General features: G+C 35.9%; 1 protein-coding gene across 1 annotated transcript in view; it reads right to left on the bottom strand.

The window, feature by feature from the left end:
- Nucleotides 1–211: 211 nt before the first annotated feature.
- Nucleotides 212–17,979, bottom strand: part of LOC126778794 (anoctamin-4-like) — a 29,880-nt gene continuing 12,112 nt past the window's right edge. The window contains exons 9-25 of the mRNA XM_050502464.1: nt 17,469–17,620; nt 16,650–16,752; nt 15,529–15,636; nt 13,589–13,794; nt 11,707–11,873; nt 10,743–10,819; nt 10,114–10,254; nt 9,389–9,553; nt 9,050–9,193; nt 8,400–8,569; nt 7,811–7,950; nt 6,712–6,871; nt 6,212–6,257; nt 5,214–5,319; nt 3,924–4,099; nt 3,673–3,850; nt 212–2,813 (exon numbers count right to left, since the gene is read on the bottom strand). Coding sequence (XP_050358421.1) covers nt 2,713–2,813; nt 3,673–3,850; nt 3,924–4,099; nt 5,214–5,319; nt 6,212–6,257; nt 6,712–6,871; nt 7,811–7,950; nt 8,400–8,569; nt 9,050–9,193; nt 9,389–9,553; nt 10,114–10,254; nt 10,743–10,819; nt 11,707–11,873; nt 13,589–13,794; nt 15,529–15,636; nt 16,650–16,752; nt 17,469–17,620 — 2,340 coding nt within the window. The 3' untranslated portion in view covers nt 212–2,712. The remainder of the gene's footprint in view (nt 2,814–3,672; nt 3,851–3,923; nt 4,100–5,213; nt 5,320–6,211; nt 6,258–6,711; nt 6,872–7,810; nt 7,951–8,399; nt 8,570–9,049; nt 9,194–9,388; nt 9,554–10,113; nt 10,255–10,742; nt 10,820–11,706; nt 11,874–13,588; nt 13,795–15,528; nt 15,637–16,649; nt 16,753–17,468; nt 17,621–17,979) is intronic.

Genomic DNA, 17,979 nt, shown 5'->3' with positions numbered 1-17,979 from the left:
ATGACACAAGCAGCGCGGCCAGATTCTTCGTTTAAACTGAAGAGAACGCACTGAAGCCTATCACAAACTTAGTCGCGACAATACTCTTTGATATGGGCTAATTTACAGACAGCGGTACGATTTTAGATCCCGAATTCTCCGAAATCGAAATCTTATCGAAATCCTTCGCCGAATGCTCATAATGTGACCGCGGCATTAATAAAGTCGATCTGCTATAAACGTTATTATAATCAATACTGTCGTTTCGTTTTGTTAAACTACAAAAACTTATCATAATATTATGTTTTATAATAAGAAAGAATAAAAAACCGTTTGGACGTGTTTTAGACAAACAAATAAAACGTTTATTACTTATAAATTCTTAAATAGCTTATATATACTAGGCTTAGATTTTATGGCTAAGTGACATAAATTCTTTTCTTCTTCCTTTACTCCATAATACAATATAGACAGAGCTAGATTTAGAGGTTTTAGCTCCCGGGGCAACAAAGTGGTTGAGTTCTCTAATTACTTTCCAAATAAATTGAATCTTTCATTCGAGTATTTTCAATAATAATAATTTATTGCGTAAACAATTAAATTATTTTAACAAACGTATCTATGTACAATAAAAGGATTTTAATACAAAGATTATACTTTTTTTCATTTTATCTAACCCGTACCCCTAAATCCGGCCCTGAATGTAATTATGATCTAAGTATATTCTACTTATTCTACAAATAAATATATATGGTAATGGTTTTAAAATTTTATCTAAAAGGCTTTCGGGCAAATGAGCCTACGTTTGGTAAATTATTTTTAAATGATATAAAATACACAATTAAATATAAAACGCCTGGCTAAGTTATTACTCACTTGCCCTTGGCGTTAAACCGTACTTAGTGGTTCTTGGCTTGTACAACCTCCTACCATTAGTCAGATCTTTAAAATGTCATTTAGAATCTGTGTTGAAATATACAGTCAATTCATATTGTGTTTCTTAACAGACTCCTCTGTTTATTTGAGTTATGTTGTTGCGTTCTCCGACTCCCTAAGATCAAATCCCGTGTCGGTCCAATCACCACGTGGTTGGTGACCACGAGCTATATCGTGGTCACGAAGTCAGAATACCTTCTACTTAATTTCCAGTGCCTGAATACTCGCCGGTCTCATAAGTTTACATATAGCATTCTCAATTAAGTTTTATGATATGCAAATTTTAAATATATAACCTCATTTACAAAGAAACCTCTACGCCAAGGCTGTACAAAACTTACACCCAAAGCCGTTAAAAATAGAAAAAAAAAACAATCTATAATGAAAAAAACAAAGTTTGGAATGTTTTGTTTAAATTAATAAGAATAATAATTGTTTTAATGAGTATAAAATAATTATCTATTTTCGTGACACATAGATTATACATAACTAAATATTTTTTAATTCAAAGTAATTTACAAGAACTGAATATTTAAAGCAGTGATAGAAGTTAATTATACAGTAATTAAGTCTGGTTGAGACAATGCGTTCTTGACAGGTCCTTGTGGGCTAAAATATTTTTTATAAAAATATTAACGTAATTGCCCTACCATTGAATAATAATCAGTTATATCATTGTCAAATTTCAACAAATATCTACATAATTCTCATATCATAATTGTATTAAGTAAATAAATAACAAATTAAAATAAAATAAACAACATTTCCGAAGTCTCGCTATAACGTTAATGACAACGGTTTTTTGTTTATTGTAACCAACTAACAGATGTCAGGAACGCAATCTCTTAGCGATAAGAATTTCAATATTATATCGAATGTTCTAGATAATCTAACATTAGCATTTTTATAATAATTCTTTATATACAACTTATGTTATAAGTAATATCTAGTAGCTATTTCACATTGACTAGAAAATACCGTCTTATTAATAAATACAAACACTTAAGACAATGCATATTTGTTTACATAATATTTTTATCTACACACACTATAATACCATAGACATATTAGACGATTAATAAGAGTGAAAGAGACAACCTATGATTTGAGTGACTATCTTTTATTAATAAGACGGATTTAAAGATTACAAGCCTAATTGTAAAAATTGGACCCTAAATTTATTTTATACTAAAATTAAACTAATATTATTCGAAATAGGAATTATTTGTGTAAATTTTCGGCGTTTTCATTGGCAAATATGCAATTTATTAAATATCATTCAATTAAGAATGTCATTCTGCCCAATGGAAAAGTTTTTTGGACGTTATACTTTAGAATTTTAGTTATGTAATCTGTGTGTATGAGAGAGCTAGTTTATCAGTTCGCCGGCTTAATGCTAGCTCAAACAAAGTACAATAGGTGCAATTTAAGTTGGCCGGAAATTACACATTTCGAGACAATGATTTTTAGTTTTATATTTAGTGGTAGGGCTTCATACAAGCCCGTCTGGGTAGATTATCATCATATAATCTAACGCCAAACAGCAATACTTATTATTTCGTTTTAAGTGTGAGCCAGTGTAATTTCAGTCACAAGGGACATAGCATCTTAGTTCCCAAGGTTTGTGGTGCTACTAACTAACTAACTAAGAAACTAACTTCAGGCCGGCCAACTTAAATTGTGCGTATAATATTTATGTATGAAAAATACACATTTATCATAAATTATTATGTATATCTATCTATATTTATACCAATCAAAATAAATAAGATTTAAATGAAATATTATACAAAAAGTTTAAGCAGTTGGTGTGAGAGGCACATGTGCGTCAAGGGCGTCAGAGGCGCGAGAAGTGCGTCGTTGCCAGCGAGGTGGCTGACTGCCAGCTGCCTTGTCCGCTGGGAAGGGGAGCAACTTTTAACCTTGAAATTCCAGAAAAATGCCAAACAATTGCCAAACGTGCCAAATATACTCACAGCTGCTATAGGGCTGGCGAATCGTGACAATCTATTGTGATAAAAGTATTTATTTTAAATATTCTAAGAAAAGCTATCACACTTCTCAGTTTAGGGTATTTTAATGACGTCACGAATGATGACGTCAAAACGTTTCCATGTTCTAATTTTCTCATTTTTATAATGTATTAGTGCGTGCGTGATTGTGTGTGCGTGCGAACACATGTGTTTGTGAGTATTGTTTTTTATATGCTTTTGCTCGAAACAGTTTGAAAAAACAGCGTTTCGAATATCAACAAAGTAAAATTAAAGTGAATATAAGTGTTTAAGTGGAAAGTGTTTTATTATAAATAAAGAAATATGAATCAACTGTTTACAGTGCATAATACAGCAGAGTTATTAGCGAATCGCATGGAATATGTAAATCTATGGTTTGTTCATCTTTTTATTTGTGTGTCATTCAAATGTGCTTGTTAATGTCCCACTGCTGCGCTAAGACCTCCTCTCCCTTTTGAGGAGAAGGTATGGAGCTTATTCCACCACGCTGCTCCAATGCGGGTTGGTAGAATACATGTGGCAGAATTTCAATGAAACTAGACACATGCAGGTTTCCTCTGGATGTTTTCCTTCACCATCAAGCACGAGATGAATTATAAACACAAATTAGGGACATGAAAATTCAGTGGTGCTTGCCAGGTTTGAACCCACGATCATCGGTTAAGATTCACGCGTTCTAACCACAAGGCCATCTCGGCTTATATATATTAGGCATGTATATAATGTTCTATGTACATTATCTTACCGTTGCTATCGTTGCTTTGGCTGATGAGCTGCCTGTACTCCGTAGAGAGGCGTCGTCTGCCGTGTTCGTATTTAGCCTCCTTAGCCAACAGGGCTTCTCTTTGCATTTGTATCTTCAATTCCGTCGGCACATCCGGTATGAGAAGCTGCATCAAGCCCGTCAGACCGAACACCACGTGCTGATTGGTTTATACATTTTTTTCAATCAAACAGCTGTTACGTGATTGGTCAGATGTATATTCCAAAACTTACCTCAAATACAACGACGAAAGCCAACCTCGCTGCGAATACATGCCAGTAGTGTGGTGAGAGGCCGTAGGGGTCGGCGTGGTGAGGAGGGTTACGGTATCCCCGATACGCGCAAACAGGTGGATCGATTTCGTTCTCATCAGCGCCCCACTCTTCTCGATAATCCGATGTGTTGAATACTATATTAATTAATAAAAAAGTAATTGACTGACTTCGTATCTCACTCGCGAAATGTTGTAAATCAACTAACTGTGATACGCTATTTTGATACGCGTGTCCTTTAAATGTTATAATTATTATAGTGAATGTCGTATATCTCTTAGACATTGGCATTGTAAGAAATGTCAACCATCGCTTTTTTTTTTTTTTTTTATAGAATAGGAAGGCGGACGAGCATATGGGCCACCTGATGGTAAGTGGTCACCAACGCTCTTAGACATTGGCATTGTAAGTAATGTCAACCATCGCTTACATATCCAATGCGCCACCAACCTTGGGAACTAAGATTTTATGTCCCTTGTGCCTGTAATTACACTGGCTCACTCACCCTTCAAACCGGAACACAACAATATCAAGTATTGCTGTTTTGCGGTAGAATATCTGATGAGTGGGTGGTACCTACCCAGACGAGCTTGCACAAAGCCCTACCACCAGTGATTTAGATTTGGGTTCACAGATAATAACAGATGTATACATAAATATACAAAGACAACACAGTTCAATATCTTTTCGTATTGTTATGTTTGTTAAACGATTTTCTTTTTTATTCGGAAATTATTGACGAGCTCTACTGTTAGCAATAACAAAAAATGGTCTGAGTGCCAAGGTACTCACGAGAATTGATGTGAGCTCGTGTACTTATCTCACGCACACTAATGCACTTACAATAACGAATCTCACGCTGACGTCATCTGACGCTCGAACTCTCAGTTACCATGTACTACGAGCGCTAAGATGTTTGCACATGAAAAATGATCGAAACATAAAAATTGATATCTGATTTCCTCACTTTCAATAACGATTACGGCCGAATTTCGACTACTGTATTCTGAAAGAACGAACTCGAAAATCACCGCAAACGGTCGTGAAATGTCAGAAATATGCGTGATTGAGTGATTGATTGATTGATCATAATAATCATAACCTTTCAAGAATACACGCATCAAAATAATATGTCACCGTAAGTCGGTTGTCAACATTTCACGGGTGAGTGAAGTGAGTTCGTCACTGCACTGCTGTGACACTCAAAGGAGCTTTTAAATGAGACGAGTGCGAACGAATATATTTACTTACACGACAATGAGTGGTCGATGTATCCAACCAAGGTGTTGTCAGGGGAATAAACATACTTGTATACCATACGAGGTATGAAGTCGCTAGTGTATGCTATGACAAAAGCCTGTGAAATATAAAGGTATAATTGTTACTAAGTCTTTGTTTATTCAACATATTTAAGTGTTAACATTGGCATAGGGGCGGAGAGGCTGCGATCAGCATCGAGCGGCACTTTGAGAGCATTTCCCAGATGGTGGTTAAAAAATTGTTTATCAATAATTTGCAATTATCAAAAAAAAGTGTTCGTTTTATTTTACATATTTTTTGTTCATACATATATCAGCAAATGCCATTTTCATTTTTCACAATAATTTCAATAAGAGTACTCTTTTTACAATGCACCGGAGTTTATTAAAAACAATTGCAAAATAAATGGTCAAATTTGGGATCCGCACCGTGTCAATGACCTTTGTCTACGTCACTGTGTATTAATAATTGTCAGTGTGTTAACTGACATAAATTTTACTCACACGAAGCCTTGTGAGGGACTGTCAATACTTTTATCAAGAATTTTGGGATGAGACCATAGACAATTTAGTTTTTTTTTAAAGACTTGACATATTCTTAACAATATTTGATAAATGATTTTAATAAAAACTAGCTGCTCCCCGTGGGTATGCAAAACGAATCGTGTAAGTTTTTTTTTTATTAAATAGGTTGACGGAAGAGCATATGAGCTATCCACAGACATTGGAATTGTAAGAAATGTTAATCATCGCTTACATCGCCAATGAGCCACCAACCTTGGGAACTAAGATGTTATATCCCTTGTGCCTGTAATTACACTGACTCACTCACCCTTAAAACCGGAACACAACAATATCAAGTATTGCTGTTTTGCGGTAGAATATCTGATGAGTGGGTGGTAACTACCCAGACGAGCTTGCACAAAGCCTTACCACCAGTAAACTTCCGGAACCTGATAGTTTAATCACATTAGATGAAATAAAACTTACGTTAGAAACCACAGCGGCATACGTTATGCCACGTAAAATTCCGTACCTGAAAGAAATATATATAATTGCTTAAAATTTTTTGTGTACATACTAAATCATCATCTCACACACCCGAGTTAATTTTAATCGAACAACTAGCAAATTGAGAGGGATTTTGAAAGACCTTCAGTAAAATTGTGAGGCAGCTGCATGTGACTGAAATTCGACCATATTATCTATCAACCTGCATTGAAGCAGCGTTGTAGTATAAGCTCCAAACCATCTTCAGGAGAGGCCATTTTACTTATGTGCCGCACATAGGCATTAACGTTTGACTTTTGTATGACATATCTGTTTATGTATTCTGTGGCCACGAAAGCTAAGCAAATAATAAATTAATATTAGGCAGTGTATCGTTGTACTTCAGAATAAACAATCATCAACCAATCGATATTATTTCCCACTCTTGCAATACTTAACATACAAAAATAACTCAAATGTTCACGTAAATTGATGCTTACCAAGCACCAATATCTTCGACTCGTTCAGCAAGAGGCCGCCTCGCCTGAGTCACCATCTTGTACGCATCGAGCCTGATCTCCGCGATGTTGTTCAACAAGGCAAAGAGTGGGGCGAGGGGAAAGGCTGCTACGAATAACGTTACGAAACCGTATTGCAGGACTGGAAGATGAAAAATATAATACTTAGAAATTGTCAGTAAATGTGAAAGTTTTGGGATCTGATCGTTTCATTCCTAAGTCCCAAGAGTCTTATCGTCTTTTTTTTATAGAATTGGAAGGCGGACGAGCATATTGGCCACCTGATGGTAAGTGGTCACCAACGCTATAGACATTGGCATTGTAAGATATGTTAACCATCGCTTACATCACCAATGCGCCACCAACCTTGGGAACTAAGATGTTATGTTCCTCATGCCTGTAATTACACTGGCTCACTCACCCCTCAAACCGGAATACAACAATACCAAGCACTGCTGTTTTGCGGTAGAATATCTGATGAGTGGGTGGTACCTACCCAAACGAGCTTGCACAAAGCTCTACCACCAGTAAAAAATCATTAATTTTGTAATATCCTTTAATATAAAAAGGTTCCTTTCCACATTTATAAACGAACTAGATTTACATTACCAATATATACTAAAAAATGTGAAGACTTTCAATATTATCTTTTTTCAGATTACTAGCCGTCCACTGCTGCGCGAAAGCCTCCCATAAAACAACATCCTATTGTTTGCCTCAGCGCGGTCTCCCCTCTAAGACATGTCGGCTCCATAACCAATTTACATAAAACTTAAAGGAGAAGACGCAGCGCGTTTCTAAGGTTTTAGTATATAATATTATATATAACCCGCTGCGCTTTGCAGGTTCACCCGCTTTTAATTTACACGATTGATGTGACAAGCGCGAATTTCTTCATCAAGCCCAAGGTTTCACAATTAAAGTCTTTCCGCTGGAGTCACTCGGATCCACGTTGGACTTGGATTTGCTTGGATACGTGCAATGGGATTATATATGGGGTGAAGCAAACTAGACAAGTCATCAAGTTGAACAAAGAATATTGCTCGGATGGTGTCGGAGCGAGACGAGAGGGGACACTCACTCATCTCGAGGTACTCGTCGAAGAGCGCCAGTCGGCCGGGGTCCTGCAGGTGGTAGTCCTGCTCCCACGCCATGTGCGGCTTGCTGCGGTCGCGCGTCACGGCGCGGTGCGAGCGGCGCCGCCACCAGTTGTGGAGCTTGCTGCGAACGTTATAGGATTCCAGAACGCGATGACCCGCGTTTTCATTCCAAAAACTTTATATAGACTAGTTTCTATGTTAGGAACATCATTATTACATTATTTGACGTCCCGACTCCAGGTTCAGAGCCAGACCAAGGTTTAACCCGAAGATTGGTAGCCGGGAGTGTAAAGCCTTTGGTCTTGCTCCTGAACTTTCTACGATCGTGTTGGATTTATGTCCCATCAGATTTAAGAAGAAATACAGAGATCACCCGTGTTTACAAACAAATTTAGTCATAAATATATGACTTGACCGACCTTGGAGACAGAAATCAGAAATCCTCAGAAGAACCTCTTGAATAGCAATATTCAATGGTTTTTGTAGAACCAGTCTTATGCTCAAGATGGTACAAAACTCATTCTCCCATTTGGGAAAACAAAGTACTTTTTAATATAATCGCATACATACGGGTAACCCAGCTCGACGAAGTTATTGAAGCACTGCTTCCCAATCATAATGATCGCGAGCTGTATGCAGAGCTCAGAGAGACAACCAGCTGGATCGCATATGTCGCCTTTAAGTTTGAAAAACTCTGATTTCCTCGCTTGGTCATCACCTGGATAATCGAAGAAGCGACCCTGAAACGGTAGAAATATTAAAAGCCTCATCGCGTGATGTCTGAACTGACCTATTATATTTCGTAAGACCAACAAAAACGAAATTTACCGCAGAAAACGGTAGTAAAATATCAAAAAGTATGATATGCGACATTGACTATAATAATTGTAACATTTCATTTCATAAATCGGTTGTCAAAATTTCACGGGTGAGTAATGGAATGAGTTCTTACAGAATAGCACTGCTGGAGCTAAGCGTTAGTTTTAAAGGATACGATTTTATAGGTAGTACATCACCACGCTGCTCCAATGCGGGTTGATGGAATACACGTGGTAGAATTTCACATGCAAATTTCCTCACGATGTTTTCCTTCACCGTCACGAGATGAAATATAATAACAAATTTAGCACATGAAAATTCAGTGGTGCTTGCCCGGGTTTGAACCCACTTCTTCTTTTCACTACATCTCGGCTTAGTATTGGGGGATTAAAATTACTTACCTTAAAAAAGGCGATGTAAATTAAAGATGAGTAGAAGTTAATGAATTCGAAAAAGAATATCTTAAACGTATAAGAATCTTCATACTCAGTCTGCGTTCTTGGATTTTCCACATTTGTTAAATAAACTGCTACTTTAGCGTAGATCTGAAAATGAACCACAGATTATCAAACAAAGTCCCCCGTGCCTGTCTGTCTGTCCGCGATAAACTCAAAAACTACCGAATGGATTTTCATACGCTTTTTACCAATGGACGGAGTGATACCTAATGTAGGTTTAGGTGTATAATTCATTCAATTTTGATGTAAATTGCCTGAAATATGACAGATGAAAAATCTTACCCGCGTGAGAATCATAATCATGATCAAGTTGATCAACGCCGCGGTCATGGCGGTGAAAATTTTCGCGTGTCTCTTTAAAAAGAATCCGCTGCCACCATAAATCACCGACACCATTGATATTCTATATATAATTGTACCCAGCACCGCTCCCATCACAACGGTTATCTGTAAAAATATTAAGGATAATATTATATTTGTTACAGCCGATGGAAGCTAAGAATTAGAAAACTCGTGACTTTGTGTTTATAAATGTACCGTGTTGTGCAGAAATGTTTGAAGGTACACTTATAAAAATTATAATGGTATAAAAGAGGACCATTTTTAAAGCGACGGGCAACCCTGTCAGAGAATGTTATTTATTGTTTTAAAGGCATATCACTTGTTGTTATGTATCATATTTCGACACATAAAGGTTCAATTTATCTCATGCTTGGCGGCGAGGGAAAACCTCGTGAGGATTCTAAAATTCTGTCTCGTATGATTCTGAATCCGCATTGGTGTAACTCCAAGGTTCTGCGAAGATATGAGGCTATTGACCAGGATATTTACAGGTCGTTATTTAGCTTTTATGCATGGATTAAATATTCCACTCAGGATGAGATCTCAAGCCAAGGTCTCCTTTCGATGATAAAGAGCGTATATCATGACATAACTTGATTTGGTGACAATACACGTCTAATTTTATTTAACAAGGTAAGGTTTAAGTTACGATGGTCTTAGAATACCATAAATAAAACAGCTGAACTTGTGGCCACATATCTCATGGTCTTTTGCCAAGCTGGGAGGTATGGTTCCTTTTCCCTGGTCACTGGGTTAGTTCGGAATGTCTTCACCGATGTCTCGAATTCTGGACGTGGATCTTCATCCTGTAATAGTAAAATGACCTCTATTGTTATCTAATTAATAGATAAGTTTATTTACATTACAACCTCAAATAAATACAGATAAAAAATAAAAATTGCTATCGCACAAATCGTGGTAAGTTTTGTTAATGAGTTTTGCTTATGTAAATTAAGTTATGTATAAATCTTGAAGCGATCTAACTCTAAGCGTTTATTTTTGAGAAAATCATATATATTCATGACCTGCGTTTGGTGGATTTTTTTCCCACAGAAAAAACTACGATGGCGGTCTTTGACAAGGATCAGAAATGCCTCGGTATGGTTATCACATACCATTCTCTCATGTCTAGAAACCCATATCGTTCCAAAGGTCAGCGCAATACTGCTCTGGTACAAGGTTATGTTAACTGTCTATAATTGTAATGTATTAAAAGTGGAGTCCAATTGGCAGTCATCGGGAACGTATTACCTAACTCATTCAAAGTCTAGTATCGCTACAATATAATACTCACTTGGTCAACACTCCCTAAATCCCACTCCCATTTCAAAATCGATTGTTTCCTTTTCCAAAGTTCAAGGAACGTTGTTGCTGTAAAATATATATAAATATTACAAAAGGCTCTAACCTTCAGCTTATTAGCTGGTTAAATAATTTGACTCCAATCCGAATGGTAATTGCTCGATGGTAAATAGTGTTGCTATAGACGACCAATGAGGATTTACATACAATAAAAATACTCCTTATTGTACATTAATGAATTTTATATAATATCCTGGGACATATCTTGGGACATTATTCACACACGGCCATCTGATCCCAAACTAAGCAGAGCTTGTACTATGGAAACCAGACAACTGATATACTACATACATAATTTTTCTTTTGTAAATACATACTTATATAGATAATTACACCCAGACTCAAGACAAACCAGACATGTTCATGCACACAAATGTCTGTCCTGGGTGGGAATCGAACCCACAACCTTCGGCGTGAAAGGCAAGCATCTACCAACCATGCCAACCGGCTCGTCATAATAGAATAAACAATTACTTTAAAAATAATTAATAAAAACACTTAAGTGTTAAAACGGTGGCGGACGAGCATAAGGGCCACCTGATTGTAAGTGAATAGACATTGGCATTGTAAGAAATGTTAACCATTGCTTACATCACCAATACGCCACCAACCTTGGGGACTAAGATGTTATGTATCTTGTGCCTGTAATTATATACTGATTATACAATAACCATATCATTTTATGTTCACGAAGCTTTATTTCATCAAATCATGTGACATTGACATTACGTATACTATTTACAAAAAATTTAGACAGCGCGATTCATGAAATTAAAAAAAATAATCAACGCCATCTAGTGATAAACAATAAAAACATATTTTACTCTTAACATATGTCTTGGGTTGATCTGCGATATTAATGAAATACTCAACAAATTTACATAATTTATACTTACCCCAGAATGACATGAATATAGCAAAGAATACGGTCGCTGGATTGTCAAATAAGTAAGTCAGTTTAGCAAAGAGACAAGAGTCTGATAGACTCTGGTACTGGCAAGCCTTGTCGCAGAGCGGGCAAAGTGTAGTATTCCCTGGTCCACTTGTGTCACATATTTCTTTGCTTAAAACAAAATTATAATTGTCTTTTACCTGTTTACCTTACGTAAGTTTCAATGACGTGTTACTTGTATACGTTTAATGAATGCTTGGGTTTGATTATCGCTGGAAATGGATCCGTAAAATAGGAGCTGTTGTAGTTGAGTCTATACTTGGCCGGTGATAAAGAAATAAAGGGAGTTGTCAAAGAGGTGATGTCTATAATTTACAACATGGTGACAGCGGTTTTTTTAAATATTAATTATTAATATTTAAAATGTAAGAAGTGCGCTAAATTTATAAAAGAAACTTAAAAAAAGGAGATGTTGTAGTTGAGTCTTTTTGTTTATAATTACATTATTTTTTTTTTTTATAGAATAGGCAGGTGGACGAGCATATGGGCCACCTGATGGTAAGTGGTCACCAAACGCCCTTAGACATTGGCATTGTAAGAAATGTCAACCATCGCTTATAGCCAATGCGCCACCAACCTTGGGAACTAAGATTTTATGTCCCTTGTGCCTGTAATTACACTGGCTCGCTCACCCTTCAAACCGGAACACAACAATACTTGATATTGTTATTATTGCTGTTTTGCGGTAGAATATCTGATGAGTGTTATATTTATTATTACTTAATATTTAGTACTTAAGTTTTTGTTTTATTTAACTTTAATTTTAATTTACTTGAAAAAAGGGAAGCTGTTGTAGTTGAGTCTATACCTGGCTGGTGATAAAGAAATAAAGGGAGTTGTCAAAGAGGTGATGTCTATAAATTACATCAGGAGCGACCATTGCACTTATAAAAATGTGATTCCTAGTTCTTTCAAGTGAGATTTCTCTTAAGCTTTTTACCATTAGGTACTTTTTGTCAAGTTTGCTAATAAATCATTTCGAATTCTCCGTGTCTGCGTTCTTGTTACGATATTTATATTGAATTTTTATTGTCACCTTTATAAATTATTGATACTATTTCAATTTGAACATTAGGAATTGCCAATATGTTGCCATTTAGAAGTAAAAATGCCTATTTATTTCTGTTAATTTACCGTGACAGCCTGTGAATGTCCCACTGCTGGGCTAAAGGCCTCCTCTCCTCTTTTTGAGGAGAAGGTTTGGAGCTTATTCCACCACGCTGCTCCAATGCGGGTTGGTAGAATTCACATGTGGCAGAATTTCAGTGAAATTAGACACATGCAGGTTTCCTCACGATGTTTTCCTTCACCGTAAAGCACGAGATGAATTATAATCACAAATTAAGCACATGAAAATTCAGTGGTGCTTGCCCGGGTTTGAACCCACGATCATCGGTTAAGATTCACGCGTTCTTACCACTGGGCCATCTCGGCTTCCTGTTAATTTAAAATAAGAAAAATGAGAAAAATAAACCATCTTCGTAAAACAAATATATTATCGTTGTCAAAAAAAAAATTATTATGATTTTAATTTTAATATAAAGCAATCGGTTCGGAATGTAGATTTTATGAAGAAGAAACCAAGAAACTTAGTAGATACTTTTTTTGATCAAAAAATTACATGAAATAATCATATACAATTATATTTATATATCCTGGATGAACATCAACGAATACTAACTCCGAGCTCGTCTATCATTTATATAATCCTGTACCTTATAATAAGACTTTATTTATTAGGAAAATTTAAAAAAAGTTCGCGGAATTTTATTATAGAATCGAATACCCCTGGAAGAATGTATTAACTTTGGTTAAACGAAACGTACCTAGGAATGTTATCGCTAGAGTGCATGCTGGCTAGACCGTATAAGAAGCACAGTGTACCAACGATGGCCGGCGCGTACAACATCTTGGTGTAAAAGCCGAGCCAGCAGAAGTATAATGCTATTTTCTCGCCGAAGTATCGCCTTATAAGCCATAGCGGTTGTTTTTTATACCATTTGCAAGGACGCGCCCATTCTAAGTATAGTAGCTGAGAAACAAATATACATAAATAAAAAAAAAAATTATATATTATAAGAATGACTGTACATTGATTAACTTTTTAATTATAAACATCTAATTGTAATGCCAATGATTGTGAAAGGTTTAATTAGACGAAGAAATAATTAAAAAATATATATGTGAGATATATATACATACCTTTCACATATATATATATATATAGTTTTAACATAACATTTTTTTTTATTATTTCTTCTCTATCTTTAAATTAAGATTTATATATATATATATATATATATATCTCTTAATTTAAAGATAGCATAGTGTTAATATACTGATACGTTGATCTATGGGCTAGCTTATACGGCTGAAGGTTTTCCCGTCCTCCTGTTCCTCGTATCGAATCGCCGTCCCATCGGATTATAAGAGTGATAGAAAAAAGAGTGTTCGGTGTTGCCACCCCCGCCTGCAGTATAATATCTTCTACGATTGGCTGGTCTCCGATGAGATTAAACTAAAGCTGGGAGAAGTATTGTCCAGCAGTGAGATTGTTGCATTATCAGTATTGTTGCGTTGTGGTTTGAAATATGAGTGTGCCAGTAATAATAATGTCCTCCAAACCGATTTCGGCTACGGCGGCCAATCTCAAGAGAGATTAGCCAACTGCGCAGGAGATATTATAGTGCACGTCTGTGCGCAAACACAGGTGCACTCTCTATTCCCTAACTCTCATAATCCGATGGGACAACAATCCGACACGACCGGAAAGAGTTCAGACGCAGGACCAACGGCTTTACGTGCTTTCCGAGGCCCGGGAATGTACACACTTCCAACTTCCATACTCCGGGTTACTACTGAGAATTTTCTGACAGAAAACCCAATAACTTTTATATTGGCCCAACATGGGAAAACCCAGGACCTCCGGGTCTGCGGCCTTATATCAAGCCACTAGACCAACGAGGCAGAGCAGTGTGCCAGTATAACTACAGGCATTAGGGACATGACATCTTCGTTCCCAAGGTTTATTTATTTTATTTTATACACTAGGTTTACTTACAATCACTTACACTAATACATTTAAAGAAACAATAAATAAAAACTTATTATTTAAGTGTCAATTAAAAGTAAACACAACATGCGAATGAAAAATGGAAACCAGTTCATAAATACAGAAAAATGAAGCTTAAAAAAAAGGAAAAAACAGAATAATAAAAAAAAATAAACAATTTTATAAATATATCCAACTCATTACAATTTATCACTCAAGTACCTGTCTAAAAACTTTCTAAAGTTTCGAATTGAATCCGCGTGAATGTCGACAATAGAACACACCTGGTTTAGGAGTTTACACAGTCTTGGAATTGGTGAAATTGCACTAAGAACAGCTCTTCGTAAAGGTGGGCAAAAGGGTGTTATCGGAGATCGAGGATATCTAGCAGGAACTCTAAGTCGAATTTTTATAAGAAATTCTGGACAGTAATATATTTTTGACAATTTTATATAAAAACAGCAGATCAAACAGATCTCTGCGTTTATTCAACGAAGTCATTTTGTAATGTGTTAGGCGGTCTGTGTAGGATGATTTTTTTTAACAAAACCCTCACTAAAAGCTAAATGCCATAAAAATCTTTTTTGTATTCTTTCTAATCAGAGAATATGTGTGGCATAGTAGGGTCTTTGAATAGTTAATATTTCTTACATCTCACAAAAAAAAAAGATATTTTAGAGCAGTTCTTATTAACTTAGTCCAAAATCAACTTACCCTTCGATCCGTTTGCATCTTATCTTCCATGTCCATATCATATCTACCTTCGTGTAATGGGAAACAAGCCAAATAGGTTCCATCATTCAGTAATCTACGGATACCCATCTGAAAAATAATAAAACTTTATTTTTTTTTTGTTCTTTCAGATCTGATAGAAACAAATACAATTACAGACCAAGTTTAAACTCTTCAATAAGCAATATTTTTACTGGTGGTAGGCCTTTGTGCAAGCTCGTCTGGATAGGTTCCACCCACTCATCAGATAGTCTACCGCAAAACAGCAGTACTTGTTGTGTTCCGGTTTGAAGAGTGAGTGAGCCAGTGTAATTACAGGCACAAGGGACATAAAATCTTAGTTCCCAAGGTCGGTGGCGCATTGGCTATGTAAGCGATGATTGACGTTTTATACAATGCCAATGTCTAAGGGCGTTTAGTGACCATTTAACATCAGGTGCCCCATATGCTCGTCCGCTGTCCTATTCTATATAATATATATATATATATATATATATATATATATATATATATATATATTCGTGATATACATAGTTAGTACATAGGAGCTAAAAAGAGCTAGAAATTTATGGCTTAATGATATAAAATCGTTGAAGATAAGAAAGAAAAAACGAAGTAGATATTTAAATTGTGGCAACAGATAAAATAACATCATAGTCATTGAATTGTATACGTCTTTTGAAAAAAAGTAACTACTTTATTACCGGTTCTTCTCGATAGAAGCTACATTCCAAACCGATTGAGGAAATTGAAATTAATTTAATCATGACAACTCGACTCGATGACTAATCAGCTAGTCAAAGTAAACACCACGGTTCAGAATAAGAAATACACAAACCTGAGTAGAACCGTCGAAAGGAACACGCTAGTTCGTTTTGTGTACGACCAATGAGCGGTAAGGTTAAGGAGAAGTTTGATAACTAAAATGACTTTTATCGTTTCAGAAACTGCTGGTTACTTCTAGATTAATTTGTAATCGGCAATATTATGTAAGAAGTCACTGCGTATCTCACTCGTAAAATGTTATTTTAAATGTTATAATTCATCATCATAGTATTATGTTCAGTGGTAAGTGTTGATGACATTCGTTAAGTTAAACTTACCTTAATCTCATTGTTGTCGTATCTAACTCTGAGAAGTATCTGCATAACGAGGTAACTGCGCTGCGCGGGCGAGAACTGCATGTATCTGTCTTTTACTAAAAACCTGAAAGATTTTTAATTACAAATTTTTACAACATATTATTTATATACCTGATATCCGACGTCCTGGGTTCAAGACCAGGCCGGGCCAAAATAAAGGTTAATGGGGTTTTCTGTCGAAGATTCTCAGTAGGTGGAAGTGTATATCCCGTGCCTCAGAAGGCATGTAATGCCGTTGGTCCTGCGTCAGATCTGTTTCAGTAATGTTGGATTGCCGTCCCATCGGCTTATAAGAGCGAGTGAATAAAGAGTGCACCTGTGTTTGCGTACATACTTGTCCACTATAATATGTCCTGCGCAATTGGCTAATCTCTATAACCGCAGTGGCCGAAATCGGACTGACATAAATAAATATGTAATTCTAAGAACCTGGTCCACATTTTTGGTGACCAAGAGCTGGCGCTTATTTAGCCCAAAGGCTGAGTCTAGCGGTGCAGAGGCAATAGTGCCAGCGTCTTGGGTACAATGCCAAAGGAAAATCTTTTAGACGGCGTGTTTTTGCTTTAAATTTGTAATATGTATTTCGTTCTTTTTATTTTAATTTTTTATTTTATAAAAATGTCTATATATATATATAAAAAAAATTATGATACAAAATATATAATAATATAATTGTATGATGTATTTACATTTCGGTATAGTACGAATATTTTTATTATCAGGAAGCAATACAGTCAAAAGTTTAGATTATTCTTAAGATTCTGGCCGTTGAATACTTACTGTTCTTCCCTTTTCACACCTTGCTTTTCAGTGGCGGTGTAAAACGAAGGTTCCGGTTCGATTCTCGTATGCTCGTATTCGTACAAATCTTTCCATTTTCTACGCCATTTTGTGTACCATTTTTTGTCTCTTTCAGCTTGTGCTTCTTCGCTCTGTTAATGATGTGGCGTGGAGTAGAAGAGTAAGCTTTTATTTATGTGTTTTTAGGTATTTTAAGTATGTACTTTTTTTGATATACGCGGGTAACGTGAATCTTAACAAAAGATATACTTCGCAGGAGTTTTAATGTTTAATTCCTTTTAAAAAATATATTAGTCATTTCAATCTTTGTAACAGTAAGAATAATAACGATCGATATGAAATATATTCAATGCGGAGCAAAAGTTCAGCAGAAAAATGGAAATCAATATCATTAATTAATCCACATTTTAACAGATTATCGCTTTGATTTTTATTTTTTGATTCAAAGTCATATAACACTTTCTGAAATTTCACGATCGTTTTCTGCGGA

The sequence above is a fragment of the Nymphalis io genome, chromosome 27 (assembly GCF_905147045.1).
Source record: "Nymphalis io chromosome 27, ilAglIoxx1.1, whole genome shotgun sequence".
NCBI lineage: Eukaryota > Metazoa > Arthropoda > Insecta > Lepidoptera > Nymphalidae > Nymphalis > Nymphalis io.
This window is presented reverse-complemented; position numbering and strand designations above follow the sequence as displayed.